This window comes from Pimephales promelas, chromosome 20, assembly GCF_988280905.1.
Source record: "Pimephales promelas chromosome 20, fPimPro1.hap1.1, whole genome shotgun sequence".
NCBI lineage: Eukaryota > Metazoa > Chordata > Actinopteri > Cypriniformes > Leuciscidae > Pimephales > Pimephales promelas.
This window is the reverse complement of record NC_142788.1, coordinates 8,499,029-8,526,222: the sequence shown is the minus strand read 5'-3', so window position 1 is coordinate 8,526,222 and position 27,194 is coordinate 8,499,029. Positions and strand designations below refer to the sequence as shown.

Genomic DNA, 27,194 nt, shown 5'->3' with positions numbered 1-27,194 from the left:
GTGTGTGTGTGAGCGTTTCAGTTGTGCGTGTGAGAGCATTTCTGTTGTGTGTGTGTGAGCGTTTCAGTTGTGTGTGTGAGAGCGTTTCAGTTGTGTGTGTGAGAGCTTTTCAGTTGTGTGTGTGTGAGCGTTTCAGTTGTGTGTGTGAGAGCGTTTCAGTTGTGTGTGTGAGAGCTTTTCAGTTGTGTGTGTGTGTGAGCGTTTCAGTTGTGTGTGTGAGAGCTTTTCAGTTGTGTGTGTGTGAGCGTTTCAGTTGTGTGTGTGTGAGCGTAATATTTTCAGTTGTGTGTGTGTGAGGGTTTCACTTGTGTGTGAGAGAGCTTTTCAGTTGTGTGTCTGTGAGCGTTTCAGTTGTGTGTGTGAGCGTATATTTTGTACTTGTATGTATGAGAGCGTTTCAGTTGTGTGTGTAAAAGCATTTCACTTGTATGTGTGTGAGTATTTCATTATAGTATGTGAATGAATTTGGTTTCATATGTGTATGTGAGAGGAAAAGTACATGTATATGCATGGCATTTCTGAATAATGTCCCTAGGGGCACCTCATAAAATGTGGGTGCATTTTAACACTATTTCAGGATTTTTTCACATAGTTACTCTTACATATAATATAAACATTTTTCAGTTGTAATCTTTTAAAAAGGTATCTGAAATATTAAACTGTGGTAATGTAGTTTTGTCAAAAATATCGATTTTTCGATACTTGATACTTGAACTATCTGAAACGTTTTCAATACTCATTTTCGCAGAATAGACACAGGAGACCAGCTGCTCTTTCTCTCTCATCTCTCACCTCTCCGACAGCGAGTGACACACAAACCCGCCTCCACTCACTCATTTGATCCAGATGAATATTGTTAATGTTATAGGGCTTGAATTTCGATGTGGGATTGCGTGTATTGGCCATAATTTTACTAATTTCCACAGATTTTATTCTCACACCCAAACTGTGGCACATAAAGCCGCCTCTTAGCACTGAGTTTTTTTTGTTTTTTTTTGTTTGTTTTTTTTTGCTGCTGCTGCTTATTCCGCTTAAACGGTCAAATACACGCAGAGACTGGCATTTTGACATTATTTTGTAAGTATTCATGTTGTAAGTGAACGTAAAGGGAAGAAAACGGATGTGTAACAGAATAATGGATCCGTGCGTCAGGTCTTAAAGGAGAACTCCGGCGCAAAATGAACCTTTTGGTCTAATTACACATTGTTACCTAGTCAACCGTTATCTGAGATTTGTTTTCATGATTGCCGAATGTAAATAGTTTTATCTCTAAAAACAGTTTAGCCTATAATGTCAGCATTGAGAACTTTGTCAGTGTCCATACAGTTTAATAAGAAGATGTTTTATACATACAGTCAACTTTGCGAATACAGAAAGAAGCCATCTTTGAAAAATAGTCTCTACCAGTCGATCTACGAACGCCGATCCAAGTGCGCTGAACTGTGCAGAATCTCATATGATCCGTTGTTTCCAGAAGAAACACAAACACGAACCATTTTCTTCTCTTCAGTATGTACACGTAGACTACTGTTCACGCTCATCTTATCACCTTATTCACATCTCACCAGCGCACTTGGATCGGCGTTCGTAGATCGACTGGTAGGGACTATTTTTCAAAGATGGCTTCTTCCTGTATTCGCGAAGTTGACTGTGTGTATAAAACATTTTCTTATTAAACTGTATGGACACTGACAAAGTTCTCAATGCTTCGGTTTGAATGTAGGGACCCTTGTTATGCTGTCGTGTTGGTGTGGGGCTATTTTGAGCCTTGTTAGTGGTAATAACAAGCGATTTTTATTTGTCATTACTCTATGCCCCATATACTAGCGTTATACTAGCATTATAGGCTAAACTGTTTTTAGAGATAAAACTATTTACATTCGGCAATCATGAAAACAAATCTCAGATAACGGTTGACTAGGTAACAATGTGTAATTAGACCAAAGGTTCATTTTGCGCTGGAGTTCTCCTTTAAAGTGACAGCAGCCTAATAAACCTGCTGACAAATTAAGAGATGATGAAAAATATCTTTATGGCCGTTGTTCCCCAAGGTATCGACGTCAAAACTGTAGCCAGTGAAAATACTGAGTGACTCGTAACTTTGGAAAACCACTAGATACAGTGTCCGGACAGCAAAAAAAAGTGTATGTCAAGCCCTGGTTATATCACATGATATTTGATGCGTAATCAAAGTCACAGTGAAATGTCATTTGTATCCCATTTTAATCGGATGTATTTCTGAGTGAAATGGGATTTTCACGAAGAATGTTGTAGATTATTCAGTTGGTTCGGATTTACACACCAGAACATACGTCAGCATTGGTAATGTGTGATTTCTAGTCAGGCAGCCCAAAATATCAAGGCCAGTTTTGAGCTGCCAATGCACTCTTTAGGGTCCAAAGGGGAGAAGATTTAGTGGGGTACTACAGCATCTTTCTTTTCTACACCTTCTTTTCTCTGTTCTCATGTCTGTTGTTAATGGTATTGGCATGTTAACTACTGTAGATCCCACACTTTATTTGTTTGATTTGTTTTAATCCCTGTGTGTGTATGTCTCCCTGTAGCTGACCAGTGTGTCGGGTGCCAAACAGAAAGGAAAGTTGGGATGCCATGACTGTGGGTGAAGCATCACTTGTATTTCATGTGTGTGTGTGTTCGCGTGTTTATATAGTTTTATGTAATTGTGTGAAAACTACTCACACCTGCAGTGATCTCCTCCCATCCCATTTAACACACGGGCCAAAGACAGACAAAAAAAATGTCCCGTCCGCTGCTCCGCTCGCACACCATTTAAAACATCTTGCTTTTATCTGACTTCAGACGTGTTCAAAGACTCAGAAGCGCAGTCCCTGTATTCTCACACGATAACAAGAGCCAGTGTTGACGTTGTCTTTGCTTTGATTTCGGTCGAGTTTTGTTTAACTTTCTTTGTGAAGCGACAGTCTACACGCTCCTGTTTTATCTGTGATTCTTTCGTCTAAACTGAAGTTCTTTCATCTCACAAAGTGCAGATGCTTTTATTTTGTCTGATAACTTTGAAAATAAAAGCAGTAGGTTAAAAACACTGATTCTAGTTCACCAAAACACTGATTAGAGAGTTCAGTCTTGTCTTTTGATGTCCGATTCAGATCAATCCATCCGTAAGTTGAGATGTTTGATTCTTACTGTCAGTATTTTTAGGCTTTAGTACAAATGTCTGTCAAGCTAAACAATATGGGCGAGACCATTCAAACATAAGGAATGTGAACCACGGTACGAGTTTCAGTAGGAAAGGCAGAGTTTCGACAGACGGGAGATACTCTGTGTTGTGACGTCTTATGGTACACTATTATGATTAGTTAATAACTTTATGATGGCATGAGATTGGTACAGTCCGGATCTTGGTACTTGTAGTGATTTTACACGTATACTGTGATTTCTAATACAAAATGATGGCGTTAATGTGACACTACAAACAACAGCGAATTGTTTTTATGTGTAGAGTTTTTTAATGGAACTGTTTGTCTCCATCCTTTTAATGATTAAGTTGCAGAAAGCAGGGTATGTCAAAAAAAATAAATAATAATGAAACCGATAAAAAGGTTTAAATTTGCATATTCATCCGTCGTAGACAAACTTGTGCTTCTATTTTGTGTAGATAACAATGCATAAATATGAGGTTTAGATGGGAAATATTCCTGTATGCGTTTAGCCCTAGTTTACAAGGATTTTAAGTCTGGTACTTTTTAGTTTGATTATTTTGAATCTTCGTTTTTAACATGGTATGTTAAAAATGGGTACAGTGCTAAATACAAGCAGATGCTAATGCTAGCACCTGTAACAGCCGCAGTGTTTGCACAACTAATCACATTAGCGAATACAACGGTGACAGTTCAGATCATACTCATGGCTAAACGATTAAAATATAAACAATACTGGATTGTAAAGTAATCCTGGGTGAACTCTTTTGATACTTGAATGATTATGCTTTTATAGATATCTCTCTATATATATATATATGTATATGTATGTAATGTATGTATTTTTTTCTTTGTTTACTTTTTGGTCATGTTTTTGTCATATCTAGAGAGGAACGTCTTTTTAAAGCTCAACATATCATGGTGTAAGTGAGCATGAGACTGACAATGGTATCTCTGAGAGACCTTGCCACAGAATCAAAGAGAAAGATTGTAAATAATCTTGGGCTTCCAGTCTTTTTTATGATTATTATTTTTCATAATTGTACATCCAATAAATGAAGAGATGATATCCAGTGTCATGTCATTTTTTTTTATCCATAACTTTAAACACCAAATGAAGGTTCTTGCACATAAACGCCATTTGTATTTGAGATCAAAAGCATCTTCAGCTCATTTTATCTAGCACAAACATTAACTTTGTTTCTGTATTGACTTTCTTTTCTTTCTTTTTTGAAAAAAACAGGTGAAAATATCAAACATCTTCAAGTTGCAAAAGTTTTATTCAAAAACATTTAGGGACAGAAATTCCCCCATTAGACCTGCAAGGTGTTAAATGAACTTTGGACACAGTATATAAATGATCTGTGTTACAGAAAGACACATCAATTTCACTCGACAGTTTCACACAACAATTTAAATATTTCCCAGACAACAACATGCAAAATTTTTACAATATCAGAAAAAGTTTCAAATGTGATTTGAAACCTGACAACAAAACAGTTTTAAGAGTGATTTATAATGTCAGATTTGTTTCCTTGATTGTTGACAAATGTACCACAAAAATATAAGCAGATATTTTTTTTCTTTGGACAATGTCAGTGTTTGACAATTGACATTACCGCTGTGCCAATATTTGTGTGCTGAAACTTTTTTTGCTTTTTGTATTTTTTTTTTTTTTAAATGATTCATGTGCTTCTAAAATTGTGAAATTAACTCACCGGCAACAAGTAATGGCTCATTCTTTTGTTGTTGTTTATTGTGCTTTTGCTATTTTCATCATTTTGCTAGTGAAGAAAACCACACATGTTGCGCCTAAACGACAACAGCAAATTCATAACCAATCACCTGGTTAACTTGGTAATTTCATGAGCTCTGGGGCCAGTTTCATAAACGCATATGACTGTCTTAAAAACTTTGAACTTCGCCAAAGGATTGGCTGTCTTTTCGTTTGAAAAACAAATTTATGAAACTGATTTTTAAAATAGTACTTGTCTTAATTATTAGGCTTGTAATACTACTCTGAGGTGATTATGCAACAGGCCCAAAATTGAACTTAAATGAATTTTGGTTTCTCTCTTTTTCTCTTAAATCATTAAAATGTTCTTTGACTGAAAAGTGTTTCCGAAAGAAATGAATGTATTGATCTGGTTTGGAAATGCTCGAGACCGCCGCTGCGTTGTTACAGTCTGAATGCAACTCTGAAATTTCAAGCATAAAAACAACTTGTGTGCTGGTCCCATGTACATTCATTTGACATTTTGCCTTTCTGTCTTGTACTTTTCTCTGTACATTTTATATTCATCATCATTGTTTCTCAATTAAACCGTTTGGCATCTCCATCAGACAGCCGTAAATCACTGGTAAACAACTTCCTTGTTAAAAGATCTCATCGCACTCCAATTATCAAACAGTGGTCACGGAGAGCAAAGGGTTGTACACTTTCTTCCCATCTACTGAACGGGTCCCGTGAGCCAGGAGCTCCTGAATGGTGATCCAGTTGTCCAGGATGCGTCGGCTGCGTTTCTTCATGCTCTTTTTCTGGCTCAGCTCGAGTATGGAAGCCTGTCCCTGCGGTCCAGAGTCTTGCTCCTTCTCTTTCTCTCGCAAGAAGTCCAATCGGCTCTGCATCATGAACTCGCGGCGTCGCCGTTGCTCCCGAGCTCTCAGAAGCTGCTGTTTGCGTTCCTCCTTGCTCCAATAGCGTCCCATCTTCATTTCACTGACCGCATCGTCGTCCGTGGTCATCCCACTGCGCTCCTCCCGAATCTTCATGGCGCGAGCCTTTAGCAAACGGTCTCTTACCGGACGCTTCGCCACGTAGCGTGAGCCGTCGCTGCGGATCTTTACCTTCCACTCCATTCGAGGTGAAGATGGAGGTATAATCAAAGGAGTTGCGGTGGATTCTCTGTTTGCACACGTTATTGTGCTGGAGTGAGCAGGAACCTGTTCAGGGGTGTCCCGAACTTCTGGACCGTCAATGTCCCTCAACTGCATGCAACTCTGGTAGCGTTGAGGCAGCGTGGTACTGCAGTGGCGTCGGGACAGGTACGGACTGTTTTCTGCACTCCTTCCCCCTTTCACTATCCCGGGAGTGAGAGTCCCCCTCCGTGCTCCATCCAATCCCTTCCTACTGCTGCCGCCATTACGAGAGACTGACCGGAGCCTTGTTGCCGGATTAGAGTCTCTGTTGTCCCCGAGTTCTTCACTCTTTTTCTTGGCATCTGATGAAGGTGGCGCGTTTAGATTCTTCTCCCGGCTCGTGCTCGTCCTGTGACGGGGCGTCCGAGGTCGCATGGTTGCAGAGGCACTGGAATCTCCCGCCGCGGAGGGCGAGGGGTATCGTTCGCTAGCCAGAGGTGTGCTTCTGCAACTTTCCCCACCCGTATTATAGGCGCTTGTGCTCTCCTTGTCAGAGCGTTCCCTTTCTGGGATCTCGTTGATGTCTGACAGTTCATGGTGGATCGCCTCCGCACCTCCACACCTCGCCTTTGCTCCTTTTTCTTCATCGTCCTCTTCGTCAGCTGGCCAGACCTTTAGGCAGCGTTGGCGCAACTGATTCATCTTCTGAGCCCGCAAAACATTGCGCCACTTGAACTCCAGGTGACGTATTTCCTCGTCTAGGAGGGAAATCTCGTGCTGCATCAGGCTCTCGTTACAATTCATGTCTACAGGAACGCCTCCTCCTGCGCCATGGTTCCTCCCGTCCAAAAGGAGAAGTGCGTTTCCATTCTTCTCATAAAGGCACCGGATCTCCAGTAGCTCTCGGTAACGTTCATATTCCTCTTCGGTTAAACCTGGAATGAGCACTCTGCTGGTCACTGAGCCCAGTGTTTCGGGGACCCCGTGATCCGCCACTCCCACCCCATCCGGGCCTAGCAGCGAGTCGTTGCTGTAGTGAAACTCCCATCCGTGCTGAGCAGCGCGAAACTTGCGCAAACTGCCAGGTGTGTTGGTGGCGTTGGTGGTGCATGCACTGGTGGGATCATCCGCCAGCTCGGAGGACTCTTCACAGCGCGTGCTTTCATCTGTGCGACCCACCCCGCTGTCCAGCTCCTGGCTGTTATTGAGGGCAGTGTGCCATAAATTGGGGCGACCTCCTCTGATCCCAGTGATGTCACTCAGCAAGGAGCTCGCTTTCCTTTGGTGTTGAGGGCTGGGTAAGTTAGAGGCGTTTTCCAAGTCCTCTAGATCCAGGCCCACACTCAACTCCAAATCCAGATCATCAGCCTCATTCTTCCAAGATGTGGATTGTTGAAGATAGAAAACAAGAATGAAAATAAATAAATTAGCAAAATACTTTAAAATCATGCCGCACTCTTAAAAGAAAAGGTTCAATGGGTCTCTATATAGAACCTTCGGGTTCTTGATTCAATTTTGTGTCAAAAGGTTCTATGCAAGGAGAAGTGTCTTAAATTATTGAATAATAATAACATTTTTAACAGGTTTTCTGGTTCTGGTTAAAGGAGTTTTCTGATTCTGGTTAAAGGAGTAGTTCACTTTAAAAAAATAATAATAATAATTTACTCACCCCCACGTCATCCCAGATGTCCATGTCTTTCTTTCTTCAGTCGAAAAGTAATTAAGGTTTTTGATGTAAACATTCCAGGATTTTTCTCCATATAATGGACTTCATTGGGAACCAAACACTTCAAGGTCCAAAAGACAGTTTCAGTACAAACTACAAACTGTTCAAAGGGCTATAAACGATTCCAGACGATGATGAATAAGGGTCTTATCAAGCGAAACGATTGCTCATTTAAAAAAAAAAAATAATAATAATAATAAAGTTTTAGGTTTTATAAGCTCTAATGGGTCGCCTTGCTCTTTTCTGTGATGCACTTTTGTGACTCTCCTGTTCGAACTCGTTTATCAAAATGAATTCATCTTTTTTCAAGTCATTTGGTTCATTCAACGAACGAAATGAACGAGTTGACTCGGGAAAAGATTTGTTTATTTTGATGAACGAGTTTGAGCAGGAGAGTCACGAACACGCATCACAGAACAGAGCAAGGCGAGCATTTGAGCTTGTAAAACTTAAACTTTGTTATTATTATTTTTTTTTAAATGAGAGATTGTTTCGCTTGATAAGACCCTTATTCCTCATTGTCTGGAAGCGTTTAAAGCCCTTTGAACAGTTTGCAGTTTGCACTGAAACTGTCTTTTGGACCTTGAACTGTTTGGTTCCCATTGAAGTCCATTATATGGAGAAAAATCCTGTAATGTTTTCATCAAAAACCTTACTTTATTTTCGACTGAAGAAAGAATGACATGGACATCTGGGATGACATGGGGGTGAGTAAATTATCAGCAAAAGTTTTTTTTTTTTTTTTTTTTAAGTGAACTACTTTAATTCATAAAATGATCATGATGATGCAGATACGAATTAAAATGTTCTACAAGGCCATTTCACACTGCACAGAAAAAATGCCAACAAACACCAACAAGCTAGTTTTGATGTTGGATATAGAATTATATATATATATATATATATATATATATGAAAAAAAAATAACTCGTTCACATTGACCCAACAGACACTGACAAACAATAATTGGCATGTTCATTTGAGTAAAAAATAAACCCACCAACACCAACCACTGATCCGACAAAATGTGGTGTGAACTGGCCTTCATATGAGATGCTTGTCTTATAGTACCTTTTCTTCTAAAAATGTGATTGAGAAACTTGCTTAAAAACATTCTGATTTTGCTGAACAGCAGCAAACACATGAAGACGTCAGTGTTTGAACAGCAGAGGGCAGTGTTTGTCAATAGAAGCCCAATATCGGATGCTGTAACTGATTCTGGGGTCTTTTCCCATCTGTTGTTGGAGGCCTTTAAATGTGAGAGGTTTCTCAAATGAGCCACCTGTGCTGGGGAATATACTGGCCCAAGGGCTCACACACACCATCTGGACCTTCCATACTCACGCACATACACTTGTGTGCTACTGACCCCAAATCCTAAAACTGTACAATCAGTAACTATTTCCCAAATGACCATTCACTGTTTATTGGTTCTTATTCTCGTTTCTTGTTTTAATGATTTTCCACAAACAGTTATTAAAGAATCTCAATTATAGATTTTCACTTGGTGCCAAACCCTATGGACACAGCTGACAGATTTCTAGAGCACAATATTAAATTTGATTAAAGATGGTGTTTTATTTTTTTTTATTTAGAGCTGGACCCAAATGGGTTTTACTCAGACCAATGGTGTACATAAAGCTTTTCCATCTTCAATGGCTATAAGCTTGTATGTTATATTAAACCCAAATGAATAACTTTCTGGGTTCAAAATCAGCATCCTCAGTTTATCATGATTATGATATGCAAATAAGATGCATTTTTTTTTGTGTGATCTTTATTAACTTGTTCTCTTGTACAGTTTTTGTGTCAAATAGCATCATGGTAAATTAACTTCATAAACATGCCTCAGACTTCAAATGCTGTTTTGGTCTATTTGTATTCATGAACTGGGTGATTCCTTGGGGGGTTTGCATTATGTTTTATTTAAATATTTACCAGTGGGATACGGACTGTTGCTATGGCTTCCACGGGGGCTAAAGATGATAAATCTGGTTGTTAAAGCATGCTGACAGACCATGAGCTTTTGGACCAATCAATGAAGAGACTCACACAGAGAGAAGACATTGAGACATTATAATTTGTGTCCTTATTTAAACGTAGTCTGTTAATTTTGACTCTCGCACAGTTAAGCTGACCTTCAGTTTCGGTGCGATGGATGAAACTTATTTTGTTTCGTTATTTGATCACACTGCCAATATTAAAATATTTTACACAAAACAGTTTCCAAAATGATAAGTGGATGTCTCTCACTTAACCTGCAATATAATGTGATATTGTTTAAAAAGCTTTTCATGGAATAATCCCTACTTTTCCACACACTTAAAAGAAGACTAAGTACTACATAGTGTATACTGCTCAGCTACTCTTCCATTCTGAACAAAGCCGATGTCTTAGACTGCATTGGAATTGTGTTCGAGGAAATAAAATGGATATTGTGACTCACTATTGGAGGACGTGTATTATGGGAACTCCTCTAAAGTGTGACCTTGAGAAGAACAAAAGACTGCCAAAGCAGCCCATGTGTCCTCATCTCTCCTTGTGTTTTTTTTCTCTTCCATTCTCTTCATTTATTTCCTCGTCTGGGTTTTTTGCCCTTCTCTGCCCTTCTCTGTCTGCTTTCATTTGTAAACAGATAACAGATCGAAGCCACGTGTTCACCTGTACACTGGAACCCATTTGTCTGTCACTGCTTGAATATACTAAATCTACAGCCTCACAGCATAAGAAATGATATTTCCTCGAGTTATGAGTTTGTGCTCTAGGTGACTGGTGAGATAAAGACTGAATTCTGCAAAACAATTCAAAAGACAATAAGTAAATATGTTTTTCATTTGAACTTCTCCTGCCTCAATAAGAAAATTTTGTACGAAAGTGATTTTGGAGCGCTGATATCTGACTGCGGTTTATGAAGTGAAGGCGCGTCTCACCTCGATGTCTGGCCGTGCCAGTAGCAGAGAGATGTTGGTGCTGTCCTCTCTGGTCAGGATGGCCACTGCTTCCTCTCGGTTCTGGACATCCACCCCGTTTATCTGAACACAAACACACATACACAACACTTCGCATCACAGATGATGTTTGTGCTCATTGGTTTACATAACCCATGCATCATCTGTATTTTGTATTATTATTATTATTGTTTTGTTATTTTGGCCACGAGTTAGTATCTTGAGGCAACGAGTTACTATCTTGAGGCCACGAGTTACTATATTGTGGCCACGAGTTACTATCTTGTGGCCACAAGTTACTATCTTGAGGCAACGAGTTACTATTTTGAGGCCACGAGTTACTATCTTGAGGCCACCAGTTACTATCTTGTGGCCACGAGTTACTATTTTGAGGCAACGAGTTACTATTTTGAGGCCACGAGTTACTATTTTGAGGCCACCAGTTACTATTTTGAGGCCACGAGTTACTATCTTGAGGCAACGAGTTACTATCTTGAGGCCACGAGTTACTATCTTGAGGCCACGAGTTACTATCTTGTGGCCACGAGTTACTATCTTGAGGCCACGAGTTACTATCTTGAGGCCACGAGTTACTATCTTGTGGCCACGAGTTACTATCTTGAGGCCACGAGTTACTATCTTGAGGCAACGAGTTACTATTTTGAGGCCACGAGTTACTATCTTGTGGCCACGAGTTACTATCTTGAGGCAACGAGTTACTATTTTGAGGCCACGAGTTACTATCTTGAGGCAACGAGTTACTATCTTGAGGCCACGAGTTACTATCTTGTGGCCACGAGTTACTATCTTGAGGCCACGAGTTACTATCTTGAGGCCACGAGTTAGTATCTTGAGGCCACGAGTTACTATCTTGAGGCCACGAGTTACTATCTTGAGGCCACGAGTTACTATCTTGTGGCCACGAGTTACTATCTTGAGGCCACGAGTTACTATCTTGAGGCCACGAGTTACTATCTTGAGGCCACGAGTTACTATCTTGTGGCCACGAGTTACTATCTTGAGGCCACGAGTTAGTATCTTGAGGCCACGAGTTACTATCTTGAGGCCACGAGTTACTATCTTGAGGCCACGAGTTACTATCTTGAGGCCACGAGTTACTATCTTGTGGCCACGAGTTACTATCTTGTGGCCACGAGTTACTATCTTGAGGCCACCTGTTACTATCTTGAGGCCACGAGTTACTATCTTGAGGCCACGAGTTAGTATCTTGAGGCCACGAGTTACTATCTTGAGGCCACGAGTTACTATCTTGAGGCCACGAGTTACTATCTTGAGGCCACGAGTTACTATCTTGTGGCCACGAGTTACTATCTTGAGGCCACCAGTTACTATCTTGAGGCCACGAGTTACTATCTTGAGGCCACGAGTTAGTATCTTGAGGCCACGAGTTACTATCTTGAGGCCACGAGTTACTATCTTGAGGCCACGAGTTACTATCTTGTGGCCACGAGTTACTATCTTGAGGCCACGAGTTACTATCTTGAGGCCACGAGTTACTATCTTGAGGCCACGAGTTAGTATCTTGAGGCCACGAGTTACTATCTTGAGGCCACGAGTTACTATCTTGAGGCCACGAGTTACTATCTTGTGGCCACGAGTTACTATCTTGAGGCCACGAGTTAGTATCTTGAGGCCACGAGTTACTATCTTGAGGCCACGAGTTACTATCTTGAGGCCACGAGTTAGTATCTTGAGGCCACGAGTTACTATCTTGTGGCTACGAGTTACTATCTTGAGGCAACGAGTTACTATTTTGAGGCCACGAGTTACTATCTTGAGGCCACCAGTTACTATCTCGTGGCCACGAGTTACTATTTTGAGGCAACGAGTTACTATTTTGAGGCCACGAGTTACTATTTTGAGGCCACGAGTTACTATTTTGAGGCCACCAGTTACTATTTTGAGGCCACGAGTTACTATCTTGAGGCAACGAGTTACTATCTTGAGGCCACGAGTTACTATCTTGAGGCCACGAGTTACTATCTTGTGGCCACGAGTTACTATCTTGAGGCCACCAGTTACTATCTTGAGGCCACGAGTTACTATCTTGTGGCCACGAGTTACTATCTTGAGGCCACGAGTTACTATCTTGAGGCAACGAGTTACTATTTTGAGGCCACGAGTTACTATCTTGTGGCCACGAGTTACTATCTTGAGGCAACGAGTTACTATTTTGAGGCCACGAGTTACTATCTTGAGGCAACGAGTTACTATCTTGAGGCCACGAGTTACTATCTTGTGGCCACGAGTTACTATCTTGAGGCCACGAGTTACTATCTTGAGGCCACGAGTTAGTATCTTGAGGCCACGAGTTACTATCTTGAGGCCACGAGTTACTATCTTGAGGCCACGAGTTACTATCTTGTGGCCACGAGTTACTATCTTGAGGCCACGAGTTACTATCTTGAGGCCACGAGTTACTATCTTGAGGCCACGAGTTACTATCTTGTGGCCACGAGTTACTATCTTGAGGCCACGAGTTAGTATCTTGAGGCCACGAGTTACTATCTTGAGGCCACGAGTTACTATCTTGAGGCCACGAGTTACTATCTTGAGGCCACGAGTTACTATCTTGTGGCCACGAGTTACTATCTTGAGGCAACGAGTTACTATTTTGAGGCCACGAGTTACTATCTTGAGGCAACGAGTTACTATCTTGTGGCCACGAGTTACTATCTTGAGGCAACGAGTTACTATCTTGTGGCCACGAGTTACTATCTTGAGGCAACGAGTTACTATCTTGAGGCCACGAGTTACTATCTTGTGGCCACGAGTTACTATCTTGAGGCCACCAGTTACTATCTTGAGGCCACGAGTTACTATCTTGAGGCCACGAGTTAGTATCTTGAGGCCACGAGTTACTATCTTGAGGCCACGAGTTACTATCTTGAGGCCACGAGTTACTATCTTGAGGCCACGAGTTACTATCTTGTGGCCACGAGTTACTATCTTGAGGCCACCAGTTACTATCTTGAGGCCACGAGTTACTATCTTGAGGCCACGAGTTAGTATCTTGAGGCCACGAGTTACTATCTTGAGGCCACGAGTTACTATCTTGAGGCCACGAGTTACTATCTTGTGGCCACGAGTTACTATCTTGAGGCCACGAGTTAGTATCTTGAGGCCACGAGTTACTATCTTGAGGCCACGAGTTACTATCTTGAGGCCACGAGTTAGTATCTTGAGGCCACGAGTTACTATCTTGAGGCCACGAGTTACTATCTTGAGGCCACGAGTTACTATCTTGTGGCCACGAGTTACTATCTTGAGGCCACGAGTTAGTATCTTGAGGCCACGAGTTACTATCTTGAGGCCACGAGTTACTATCTTGAGGCCACGAGTTAGTATCTTGAGGCCACGAGTTACTATCTTGAGGCAACGAGTTACTATCTTGAGGCAACGAGTTACTATCTTGAGGCCACGAGTTACTATCAAATTTTCTTATCGGGCTGATAATGATAACATTAAAAATGAACATAAATCGTCCAATGCCGATATATTGTGCATCTCTATTTTTAAGCCACCAACCTTAAACCACACTCTGAAATTTGATTGGTTGATATCAAGGAAGTTGATCATTATTGGACACTAGTGAACAGTGTATCAGACGGAGAATAACATAGTTTGGCTTTAGTAACCTGCAGTATTCGGTCTCCCTCGCGGATTCGGCCATCCTTGGCAGCAATGCTATTAGGGTTGACCTGCAATGATGATACAGAAATTTATATTTCTAAATATATAACACAAATAATCATTTAAAACAAAAATGTACATAGTGTAAATGTGTGCACTATTTATGCACTATATGCACAAATTTAACGGATATGCTATGGGTGCAAGTGCTTCCAAACAGTCAAAACATACAGTTGATATTAAAATCTACACACCCCTGTTAAAATAGCGAGTTTTGTGATGTAAAAAAATTTTACAAAGATAAATCATATCAGAACTTTTGCACGTTTAATGCCACTGGAAATCAAAGTGACACATTTGGGAGACTGGGAATATCAGAAAACCTGTTGATCACCTTTACAGTACATGAGCTTGATGGCTGAACACACTCACATACCCAATTATAAAAGGGGGTGCATATTTTTTCAGGTTGTTCTAAGTTTTTGTTTGTATAATATTTCTCTGAAATGTATTGAAGCTTGTTTCCACCACTCAATAAAAAAAAATAATAATAATTGTGACTTTTATCTCACAATTGCGAGATATGAAGTCAGAATTATATATATATATATATATATATATATATATATATATATATATTTTATAATATATATATTTTTCTATATATTTTTTATTTGATATAAACTATATATTTAACAAAATAGTTTTTATTCTAAAATTACTATAAAATCAAAGCCATAATTCTAACCAAGTTATGTTCCAAATTTGAACTTGATATCACAAAAATGTATGTTCCCATGAGATTTTCTTTAGGCGTAGTACCAAAAATAGCCACCGGGTGCCATTGAATTCCATTGAATTTAGTTGAATACATTCTGCCTAAACAAATTAATACATTTCTGTCCAAATATCCATTCTGTCAAAAAATGTGGAACCCTGAGACACAGATCTTTCTGACAATATGTGTTTGGTCAAGATTAGTAAAGGTTTTGATCATAATTATGAAATATAATGATGCCCCAAAGGGGCGGAGCCTGATAAAATCATTTAGAGTACCTTTTCTATGGTTTTCACAGGGTGAATTCTGAGTTTTTAAGCTTTCAAAAGATACCTACCTAATTTATAACTACTAAAATATGTGATATAATAAAAAAGGCGATAAAAAGGTAATATATTTTAGAGGATAATATATATATATATATATATATATATATATATATATATATATATATATATATATATATAATTTTTTTTTAAGAGAATAATATTATATTATATTTTTTTATTGAAAAATACTATTATATGTTTTATTATGAACTGTTAGTATGAAAACCCAAAGTTTCAATTATTAAAGGTATGTGTCAACTTTTTGTGACAAAGGTCAGAATTCCTGTTATGGTACAGATTTTTTGAGGTGCACTCTTGTCGAAAAATCATTGGTTACTCTTCTTACATAATTTGTAGCAAAAAAAACAGCAGTCAAATATCTATTTAGCAGTCTTAGTCCTTTCCAACGATATATAGTTTGTCATGACTAGATTAGGATTTAATAGTAATGAAGTCAATTTAGGTTGCCCGTACGAGCAGGTGACAGGTAAGGGGTTAAACAGCAATCTTTTGAATTATGTTGAAATACCCTGCAAATGGCTTAAACTAAATACAAAATTACATGCTTCAATTGTAACATTATATTAGGCTTAGCGTTAGGTTCTTTGTCTCCACATTGTGCATTGAAATCATTGAATGCACGGTGGGTGAGCTGTAGATTATCACGATTATACTATGGGCATTTGCCAGCATTGACAACTTATTGATGTTTGCAGTGCAATATTTGACCTGAAAGGATACAAACGATGGTTATTAGATCTAGCATTCTGCCCGCTTTGAATCATAAGGACACTGTAAAACAAAATCATTTTAAACTTTACAGAGATATAGTGCGTAAGATTAAATTTTTTTCATTGCGAGAGACAGTGCATTGATATAGAGCTGTGATTAAACTACAGTACCTGTGCATGAAACATTTTTATTGCACACCTTTCAGCCTATCTGAATCGAGTATTCAGACAGACCATGATATAAAGAATTAATAATATATAGTTTGCAAAATTCAATTAAGTAACAAGGTGTAATTGCATTGTAATTGTCCAGCTTAAGTAGGATTATCGTGTGCACATAGACTAATTCTTGAGAGATAAAATGGTGTTCTGGATTTAATATGGCTTTTTTTTTTTTTTAAATAATGATTTACTAACGCTGAAGCAGAAGGGCGTAGGTTCACAATCCTCTCTAAGGCTTCGTTCATTATTCATGGGTCAGCAGATTCCCGTTATTCCCCATTTCTCACCTCTCCCACGTAGATGCCCAGATCCTCTTCATCATCAGTGCGATAACACACCGTTAAACCCAGTTTATCTTGCTGACAAGATTTATACAATTCCACCTCCTGAAGGAAAACAGAGAGAGAGAGAGAGAGAGAGAGAGCTGAACAAACAGAGATAAGATGCTCCAGTATTTCAGGCTAAAAGAAGCTTGTTTTGCAGTAGAGGGAGTTAAGAGATGATATTGACCTCGTACTCCAGGTCATCTTGTCTGTCCACCTCATGTTGACTAATGTCAAAGTAGTCCGTTGGGTCATAATACACGTGATCCATAGGAGACCTGAGGAAAAAAATCAAATATTTATAAGTTATAGTGATGTCACAGAAAGGCAGTTTAAACTCTTATTTGAGGTAATGCGTATATTATATTTAGACAAATCATTTACATGGTTTTATAAACTGGCAATTCATAAATATAATAAATATTTTATGTTAAGATGTCCTTGTTACAGTGTAATTTCATTTATGTACTGAGTAATATTAATGTACAGCATCATTAGGGTTTGGTTTAGGGTTCTGCATCATTTACTTTTATCACTACAGTAAGATTAGTAAAGCTCCCTAACAGTGAGACCATGTGTGTCCCGGAGGCCATCTTACAGCTGTCTGAAGAGGTACGGCTCCGGCATGGGTGGCAGTGGAGGGGACGGAGGAGACGCGGGTCTGTTGTGATGAGCGGCTCGGCCTAACGTCACCATGTGCTGGAAGCTGATGTCTGTCTGCGTCCCGCTGTCCACACAGTCCGTCACGAGCAGCGTCCCGCCAGCAGCTCCAGGACCCCCGGCTCTCCTCCTCGTGTTACGCTTACAGCGCAGCGCCTGCAGACTCTGGTCCTGAGACAGCCGGGACAGGGCTTTACTGTTCACCTGCGTTCACAGACACACACATCCACGCTGAGGACAGTAACACTTTACATTACAACTTATCAGATGTGTTAATATCGTCTATTTTTCCTTGATATTTTGAAATCAAAGATCTTGGAAACATTAACTCAAGTCCAAAAAAACTAATATTTTGCAGCGAGGTTATTTTTTATATTTTTGTGGGGGGGGTTTTAGCAAATAGCATTAATTTGTTTTTATTTAGGGTTTAGTTTTTATGGAACCACTAAATAAATAAATAAATAAAGTCGCAGTCGTGAGAAATAAAGTCGCAATTGCGAGATATAAAGTCGTAATTGTAAGAAATAAAGTCGCAGTTGCGAGATATAAATTCGCAATTATGAGAAATAAAGTCGCAATTGCGAGACTTAAAGTCGCTATCGTGAGAAATAAAGTCACAATTGCAAGATATAAAGTCATAATCGTGAGAAATAAAGTCGTAGTTGCGAGATATAAAGTCTTAAATAAAGTCGCAATTGTGAGATATAAAGTCGCAATCGTGAGAAATAAAGTCGCAGTTGCAAAATATAAATTCGCAATTATGAGAAATAAAGTCGCAATTGCGAGACTTAAATTCGCTATCGTGAGAAATAAAGTCACAATTGCAAGATATAAAGTCATAATCGTGAGAAATAAAGTCGCAATTGCGAGATATAAAGTCGTAATCGTAAGAAATAAAGTCTCAGTTGCGAGATATAAAGTCTTAAATAAAGTCGCAATTGCGAGATATAAAGTCGTAATCGTAACAAATAAAGTTGCAGTTGCGAGATATAAAGTCTTAAATAAAGTTGCAATTGCGAGATATAAAGTCGTAATCGTAAGAAATAAAGTCGCAGTTACGAGATATAAATTCGCAATTATGAGAAATAAAGTCACAATTGCAAGATATAAAGTCGTAATCGTGAGAAATAAAGTCACAATTGCGAGATATAAAGTCGTAATCGTAAGAAATAAAGTTGCAGTTGCGAGATATAAAGTCTTAAATAAAGTCGCAAGTGTGAGATATAAAGTCGTAATTGTATGAAATAAAGTCGCAGTTGCGAGATATAAATTCGCAATTATGAGAAATAAAGTCACAATTGCAAGATATAAAGTCATAATCGTGAGAAATAAAGTCGCAATTGCGAGATATAAAGTCATAATCGTAAGAAATAAAGTTGCAATTGCGAGATATAAAGTCGCAATCGTGAGAAATAGTCGCAATTGATATAAAGTCACAATTGTGAGAAATATTCACAATTGCGAGGAAAAAAAAGACAATTCAACTCACAATTCTGACTTTTTCTCACAGTGTGAGTTTATATCTCAAAAGCCTGACATCTTTTCTCCGAACTGTGATAAACTCACAATTGTGAGTTATCAGGCCAATTCGAAGGGTGGGGGGGAGGGGGAACTGACTTTTTTCCCCTCAGAATAGTTTATATCTCACAATTCTGACTTTACAACACGCAATTCAAACTTTATATCTCGCAATTCTGACTTTATATCACGTAATTCTGACGTTATATCTCACAATTCTGACTGTATATCACGCAATTCTGACTTTACAACATGCAATTTCAACTTTATATCATGCATTTCTGACTTTATATCTCACAATTCTGACTTTATAACCTGCAATTGCGACTATATTTCAATCAATTCTGAGTTTATATCTCACAATTCTCACTTTATAAAACGCAATTGCGACTTTAAATCATGAAATTCTGACTTTATACTCATAAAATATACTATTCTACAAACTCATTATACTATACTATTATACTAACTCGTTATATACTATAAAAAGTCAGAATTGTGAGATAAAAAGTCGCAATTACCTTTTTTATTATAAATAAAAAGCTTCCATATACCATTCACACCAAGCACGATAGGCTACCAATTAAAAAAAGTCAGTTCATGAACGATGAAAACATTTGGTCTAATAAAACATTGGTACCTAGTCGACCGTTCTCTGAGATTTATTTTCATGATAATTGAATGTAAAGTGTTTTATCTCTAAAAACTGTTTAGCATATAACGCTAGTATATGGGGGCATATAATAAGTAAAAAGAAATTGCTAGTTAATACCACTAACAAGGCTCAAAATAGCCCCACCCTAACACAGTAACATAATGAGGGTCCCTACATGCAAAACGTACATTCGATTATCATAAAAACAAATCTCAGACAACGGTCGACTAGGTACCAATGTTTTATTAGACCAAAGGTTCATTTTACAGCGGAGTTCTCCTTTAAAATGGGGGGAGCATGAGCATATCCAAGGAGAAAGCCCAGCTCATTTAGTGCTGAGGACACAGTGGAGAAACTGCACTCAGCAGAATACAGTCTCACGGTGATAAATGACCCTGATGCTCCAGATCTGCAGGCAAGAGGGCTTTCAAGTGTGTCTAAGGGTTTAATATGAAGGATATAGTGTGGTTGATTTTATACTGCTATGAAAGTCTTGTGTTTGTTTTATGCAAAATGCCTGATTTACATCTTAGATGTTGATTCACATGACGCCCATGACATTAGTGACTCCAGACATCTATTATCTTGCAAATACAGTTCTAGTCTACCCTTGTGCAAAACAAGTATGTGTACTTACAGTGTAGTTAACTAAGAAAGTACTAATACACGGTAACTGCATGGGGTTCAGGTTAGGTTTAGGAGTGGGTTTGAGGTTAGGGTTATTACCTATTGCAACTACTATATTAGGCACAATATGTACATGGGGAAACAGGACTATAAAATAAAGTTCCACCATACTAAGTATACTGTATTTTTAAAAACCTGTATTACAGATACCATTTACGAAATTGAAGGCACCTTAAGTGTACTTAAAGAGAGTGCACTTTGTAATATTAAATTAAAAGTTTTATTTTAAAGGACATTTTATATGTCAATTCATTTATATAATTAATAATTTTGTCATGGTTTAAGCACTTGGATATAATTTAACTGTAGTTTATTTAATATTACATATTAAGTTAATATATTTTTAAATGTACTATATTGTAACATCATCAGAAATATATTTAAATACACGACATACAGATTTCAACAGAAATTACATTAAAGTATATTGTAGTTTACCATTAATGCTTCATTACATTCAGCAGTATCTACAATAATCATTTTTCAAAAACAATAGAAGTAATTGTGAAATTATAAATAAAGATGCCCTTAAGCAAGTTCAGCTATAACTGCATTTAAGATAAATTTAAACTATAAAACGTTTCTATTTAATTGCAATTAACATGCAGTTACATGTCTAAAAACATTCAATTCAGTTTACATTTAAAGTTCCGCTGTGGTGAAAATCAAGCTTGTAATGTTGTTTATATGTGGTGTTTTTGATTTGCTTTAAGACAAACCATGTGTAACTTCAAGTCGACAGCATTCCTGAGTATTTTCTCCTTAAAACTGTAGTGAACCAAAGACAGTCTCAAAAACACGGTTTGAAATCGCTGCTGTTTCTGACCTCACAAACTACCTTGTAACCAATCAGATCAATGTGTGATCGTCAACGAGTGGATCTCTGAGCTGAGTGAGTGAGTGGAGGCGGGCCTCATTTACATATTCATAGAACCGCGTATACTAAATGAGGCAAGGGTGTCGGGTTTCATTCAAGCTTAAGGCATGAAGAAGGAAAACACTTTCGGTGATCAAAGATGAGTTAGTGACTATACGAGGGGACTTTAAACATATTATTTTAAGGTATATTATTTACATTCTAAGTACTCTTTATAAAGGTATGCTAAAGTGTTTTGTTTTCACACGAGTAAAAAACTATTCTTCGCCACGTTTATGTTTCCACTTCTCACTGTTATTTGCTGCAACTGGGAGGCTGTAGGAGGATCATCTTTGACCTCTGACCTTTGTGCCCCTCTGACCTCTCCCAGAAGCTTAAGGAGGACTAGCATGTATGTGAAAGCATTCCCACCTAAATGCTTCCACGGTGTTTGTATGGAGGTATGGCTGAGACTCGTAATCCCTGCGGCGAGAGAGACTGGTAATTAGGGATTAGTGTGATAATATTCAGCAGGATTCACATGCAAGCAGCGTGAGTTTCAGACTCAGGTCCGAGTGGGCGGCTTCATCAAAGTAACACAGAGAACACCCAGAGCAAAGACATGTTTCCTCCCTCGCTTTCCACCTACAGCGACTCAAATGGAAATTATGCCGGTCTAAATACTATGTGTCTAAGTTAGTATGAAGTTATTCCTCATAAACGCACACACTGTATGTTTCTGAAAGAATGCATTGTCATTAATAAGCCACACTGAACCTGTTCACAAATCTGTAAGATGCCGAACATACTATAAGCACAAATGTGTCTGATTTTTGCACAGCATTCAATACAAGCACAATGCAAGTATGCCAAGTGTTGTATTCCCAGTGTTTCCACACTGTGGTGGATCTGCTAACATGTGTAGTGAACATTAGCTAACATTCTAACTTGGGATGAGCACAATTACACGTTTGTAATAGACAAGTGAAATATAATCAGTCTGATTCATGTCCACAGCCCCTGATCAGATACGCTTGTTTATGGACATTATGTTGATCCTGGAAAAACATTTAATCAACCAATCAGATTTGAGGAACAAGTTTGCAGTTTATGTCAATTTTATTAACAACAGTGTTATTCACCTATCATGTATGATAGGTGATCGTAGGGTATCGTAGGGTAAGGTTTAGGGATATGGTTAGGATTACATTTTCGATCAAGATCAAGAAAATATGTTGACCCAGGAACGTGTCAAACTCGACAGAATCAGGATGTGCATTTACTGTAGGTGTGTCCACCCAAGTTCTCAAAGTAGACTATGGTCAGATATGTCTCTGAGAAGAAGAGCTTTTTTTTTGCTCTAGTAGTGTGTTAATAATTTTAATTTTACAAATATATTTGTCATCCCCATTAATTTCTCATTAATGCAATTATCTAATCAACCAATCACATGGGAGTTGCTTCAATGCATTTAGGGGTGTGTTCCTGGTCAAGACAATCTCCTGAACTCCAAACTGAATGTCAGAATGGGAAAGAAAGGTCATTTAAACAATTTGGATTGTGACATGGTTGTTGGTGTCTGAGTATTTCACAATCTGCTCAGTTACTGGGATTTTCACACAAAGTGTGAAAAAGAATAGTACGGAGCCCGGGAAGTCACCTATGGGGAAAAAAAAAAACAATCCGAGGCGACGGTTTTGCAATCCGTCCCCTCAGTTTATAAACTGTACTCACGGATTCTTAAACTGTTCCCTCGGTTTAACAATTCGTGCCCACGGATTAATAAACCGTACCCACGAGTTCCTAATCCGTGCTCTCAGATTTGTAAACCGTGCCCTCAGTTTTTGCAATCTGTACCCAGAAATTCATAAACCGTACCCACGCTTTCGCAATCCGTACTCACGGATTTGTGGCTCGTCCCCCAGAGTGTGCCGCATGATTGAACCACGCCTCCTGTTTAGATGTGGGATGCATTGTTTTTAAAAGGACTTCACATTCAAAAAATAAATAAATATAGGCCTAACACAAACACAAAGTTATAGGCCTATAATAATAAAACATTCATAAATTGTTTTATGATTACCATAGCCTATTCCTGTCTTAAAGTGAACTCATTTAAATTTATAAACGCAAATAATAGGCCTAATAATAATAATTAGGCTATTATTATTACATTTAGGCTACAGATAAGACGCTTTTATCAAAAAAAGAAACAAAGCAATTCGTCAAATGTCAGTCATAATACAATAATACAGGGCTGAGATTATCACAAATAAACACAAGATTTTGACGCATGTCCAAGAGTTTGTGCACAAAAAAGAAATAACAATGACTTTTTTCCTTTATTAAACATTTAAAATATTCGCAAATTAATATGAAAAGAAAATAGACTTTCTAAAAACTATATTTTGCCCGCATTGAGAAGGGCATGTCTCTGGAACCATAGAAAGATGATTTATTGGTGATTTATAGGCTAATCATAATAAATGTGTCTGAAAAATAACGATGGATTTTTATTGCTTAAATAAACAGTTTTCTAGTGACGGATGATCTCCATCTCCGCTGTTAAAGCAGATGCACCTTAGAGAAATACACTTTTCGGATTGTATATAGCCTAATCGGACGGTATTTGCTTTCGATTCGAATTTGTTCGTTTAAAAGTGGACATTTCAAGCTTTAGATAGGCTTTTGTTTCAGCTTATTTATGAGACGCGCTCTGGAGATCATGAAAGTGCGCCTGATAAACAATATTTTTAACAAAACAAAAATATTTGATTTTACAAATAGGCCTACACAACGTTTTCTTGTTATTGTGAGTTTACACAAATAAAAGTAGTAGCAAATAATTGTATTATGTATAATGTATTTTTTCTGTATGACCAGAAATGCTATTAGGCTATTTTAAATTGTTCCACTGTTATAGGAAGTGTTTGCGGCCGCGGCTCAGTGACAGTGCGCGCTCCAAACAAACACTTGGATATGCGTTTGTTTGTTATAATCTTAGCCCATTGTTATTGTCTAAGACTGATTTGACGAATTGCTTTGTTCTTTTTTTTTGTGGATAAAAGCGTCTTCTAAATAGGCCTATGTAGCCTATAAATGGATTTTTATAGCTAACGTTAATTAGCCTATTATTTGCGTTTATTAGCCTACTATGAATGAGTTCACCGAAGACAGTAATATGTTTAACATAAAATAATTTATAACATATAACCAAATCTTTTACAGTTTTTGAACTGTGTTATTATTATTTTATTTATTTTTTAGCTTATTATATAGGCCACTGAGCTTTAAAGATAAAAGTAGCCTAAATGTAGGTGTTTTTTTTTAAAGAAAATGCAAGAAATTATCCATTTAAAAAAAAAGGATTTTAAAAACAATGCAATGCATCCCGCATCTAAACAGGAGGCGTGGTTCAATCATGCGGCACACTCTGGGGGACGAGCGACAAATCCGTGAGTACGGATTGCGAAAGCGTGGGCACGGTTTATGAATTTGTGGGTACAGATTGCAAAAACTGAGGGCACGGTTTACAAATCTGAGAGCACGGATTAGGAACTCGTGGGTACGGTTTATTAATCCGTGGGCACGAATTGTTAAACCGAGGGAACAGTTTAAGAATCCGTGAGTACAGTTTATAAACTGAGGGGACGGATTGCAAAACCGTCGCCTCGGATTGTTTTTTTTTCCCCGCAGGTGACTTCCCGGGCTCCTTAGAATAGACAAAGAACAGCGTGAAAAGGGAAAAAACATCCAGTATGCAACAGTCCTGTGGGCGAAAATGCCTTGTTGACGCCAGAGGTCAGAGGAGAATGGGCCGACTGATTCAAGCTGATAGAAGAGCAACTTTGACTGAAATAACCACTCGTTACAACCGAGGTATGCAGCAAAGCATCTGTGAAGCCACAACACGCACAACCTTGAGGTGGATGGGCTACAACAGCAGAAGAACCCACCAGGTACGACTCATCTCCACTACAAATAGGAAAAATGGGCTACAATTTGCAAGAGCTCAGCAATATTGGACAGTTGAAGACTGGAAAAATGTTGCCTGGTCTGATGAGTCTCAATTTCTGTTGAGACATTCAGATGGTAGAGTCAGAATTTGGCGTAAACAGAATGAGAACATGGATCCAACATGCCTTGTTACCACTGTGCAGGCTGGTGGTGGTGGTGTAATGGTGTGGGGAATGTTTTCTTGCCACACTTTAGGCCCCTTAGTGCCAATTGGGCATCGTTTAAATGCCACAGCCTACCTGGGCATTGTTTCTGACCATGTCCATCCTCTGATGGCTACTTCCAGCAGGATAATGCCCCATGTCACAAAGCTTGAATCATTTCAAATTGGTTTCTTGAACATGACAATGAGTTCACTGTACTAAAATGGCCCCCACAATCACCAGATCTCAACCCATCATCTTTGGGATTTGGTGAAACGGGAGCTTCGTGCCCTGGATGTGCATCCCACAAATCTCCAGCACTTCCAAGATGCTATCCTATCAATATGGGCCAACATTTCTAAAGAATGCTTTTAGCACCTTGTTGAATCAATGCCACATAGAATAAAGGCAGTTCTGCATTAGTACAGCATTAGTATGGTGTTCCTAATAATCCTTTAGGTGAGTGTATATCTTCATACTGCTCTCTTATGGACCCTAAGGCCTGACCTGTTGTAGTTACCTGTAGGTAACTGGCAGATATTCAAATAAAATTGCTTATTTACATCATACTTTTTCATACTCCTGTGTGAGTTTGTACTTGGAACAACCTGGAAGTCTGTTAGATCCTCAGGTCTTTAGTGTATGAGGCTTAATTTTTCTCTGTAACTACTTATAGTGTGTGTGATGTTCAAATTGTAAAAGTTGTTTTTTTTTTTTTTGTTCATGTGTCCATTTTTTAATTTTATCAAAAATAACATCCCATCCCTCTTGTAGCGACATCTCTTCTCTGATGTGTTTAATGGTGTGAGGGCGGGGCAATAACCTGTCACTCGCATGAGATCCACCAATAGCAAACTACAACCATCCAATCAATTCCCAATGGACAAAATCAAGTCCCATCCTAATTTACTTTCTCCTTCGAGAAGCTGTTTCACTCGGATATGCATCATAGAGAAGAAAACACTATAATAACTTGCCGTTTTTTAAAAATTCGACCCCACTAATCAACTAGTCTACAATCCTGGCTTTACTTAATGCACATACTCGTCTTTTTCCACTAACATTTTTCTCAATGAATATCCCATTTCACTTCACTGGAATCCTTTATATTACGAATTTAAAATGATTAGTGAATGGCATTTCACAGCGACTTAAAGCCAGGCGACTGAATCCTGTGGAAGCCTGTGTTCAGTATTAGGCACAGACTCCATGCGGGACATTTGCTGACAGTGACCTTGTCCGTTGTCTGGAGATTTCTATTTAAACTGGGTTGTCCCTCCCAAATCCATTTCAACACAATATTAGTGCTGCTCTGTTGTGCCCAAAAATGCCACAATGGGCTTGAAGATTCATCGTCCCTCAGCTTTTAATAGGCTTGCTGTAAAGGCCAGTCTTCTCTGCTGTCTCCCCGTCATATCATTTCCAAGGATACGACCGTCAGGGGCACTGGCTTTTATAAACGCAATCATGCACACAGTTTAACACGCCTTCCCTAGCCAGAGCTATAAACACACACACATACTTGCAGTGTAGTTTGGACGGACGGTTTAATTAACAGTAAGCGGTGATTTATTACATTGGAGATGTCCTCATCTCCGGCACGGAGGCATAACCGCGTCCCCAGACACTAATTCAAGCGGGCGTAATGCGGAAACCATCCCGAGCCGCACGTCCGCTGCGGTGTCTGCAGGGTTACAGGTCCAGAGACACGTGATTACAGAGGGACACAACTATAGGTGTTGAGACGAGAAAGTCTTCAGTATTCCTCCTGAAGCTGGAGGACGGAGAGCAGACGCGGGGGGTGGAGGGAGACGTTCAAAGAAGGTGACTGACAGAGAGAGACAAAACAGGGGGAAGGGAAAGAGAGCATGATGGGGAGATTCAGAGAGAATATCTCGGCCGATCAGCA

The 27,194-nt window shown here is 38.9% G+C and overlaps 2 protein-coding genes across 3 annotated transcripts in view; one reads left to right on the top strand and one right to left on the bottom strand.

Moving 5' to 3' along the window:
• Nucleotides 1-4,248, top strand: part of anks1aa (ankyrin repeat and sterile alpha motif domain containing 1Aa) — a 203,890-nt gene extending 199,642 nt beyond the window's left edge. For both annotated transcript variants that reach the window (XM_089124473.1, XM_039664005.2), the window contains one exon: nucleotides 2,565-4,248. In XM_089124473.1, coding sequence (XP_088980599.1) covers nucleotides 2,565-2,624 — 60 coding nt within the window. In that variant the 3' untranslated portion in view covers nucleotides 2,625-4,248. The remainder of the gene's footprint in view (nucleotides 1-2,564) is intronic.
• A 192-nt stretch (nucleotides 4,249-4,440) lies between these two features.
• Nucleotides 4,441-27,194, bottom strand: part of LOC120473939 (PDZ domain-containing protein 4) — a 45,212-nt gene continuing 22,458 nt past the window's right edge. The window contains exons 2-7 of the mRNA XM_039664011.2: nucleotides 17,348-17,613; nucleotides 16,937-17,027; nucleotides 16,714-16,812; nucleotides 14,372-14,434; nucleotides 10,695-10,796; nucleotides 4,441-7,412 (exon numbers count right to left, since the gene is read on the bottom strand). Coding sequence (XP_039519945.2) covers nucleotides 5,583-7,412; nucleotides 10,695-10,796; nucleotides 14,372-14,434; nucleotides 16,714-16,812; nucleotides 16,937-17,027; nucleotides 17,348-17,613 — 2,451 coding nt within the window. The 3' untranslated portion in view covers nucleotides 4,441-5,582. The remainder of the gene's footprint in view (nucleotides 7,413-10,694; nucleotides 10,797-14,371; nucleotides 14,435-16,713; nucleotides 16,813-16,936; nucleotides 17,028-17,347; nucleotides 17,614-27,194) is intronic.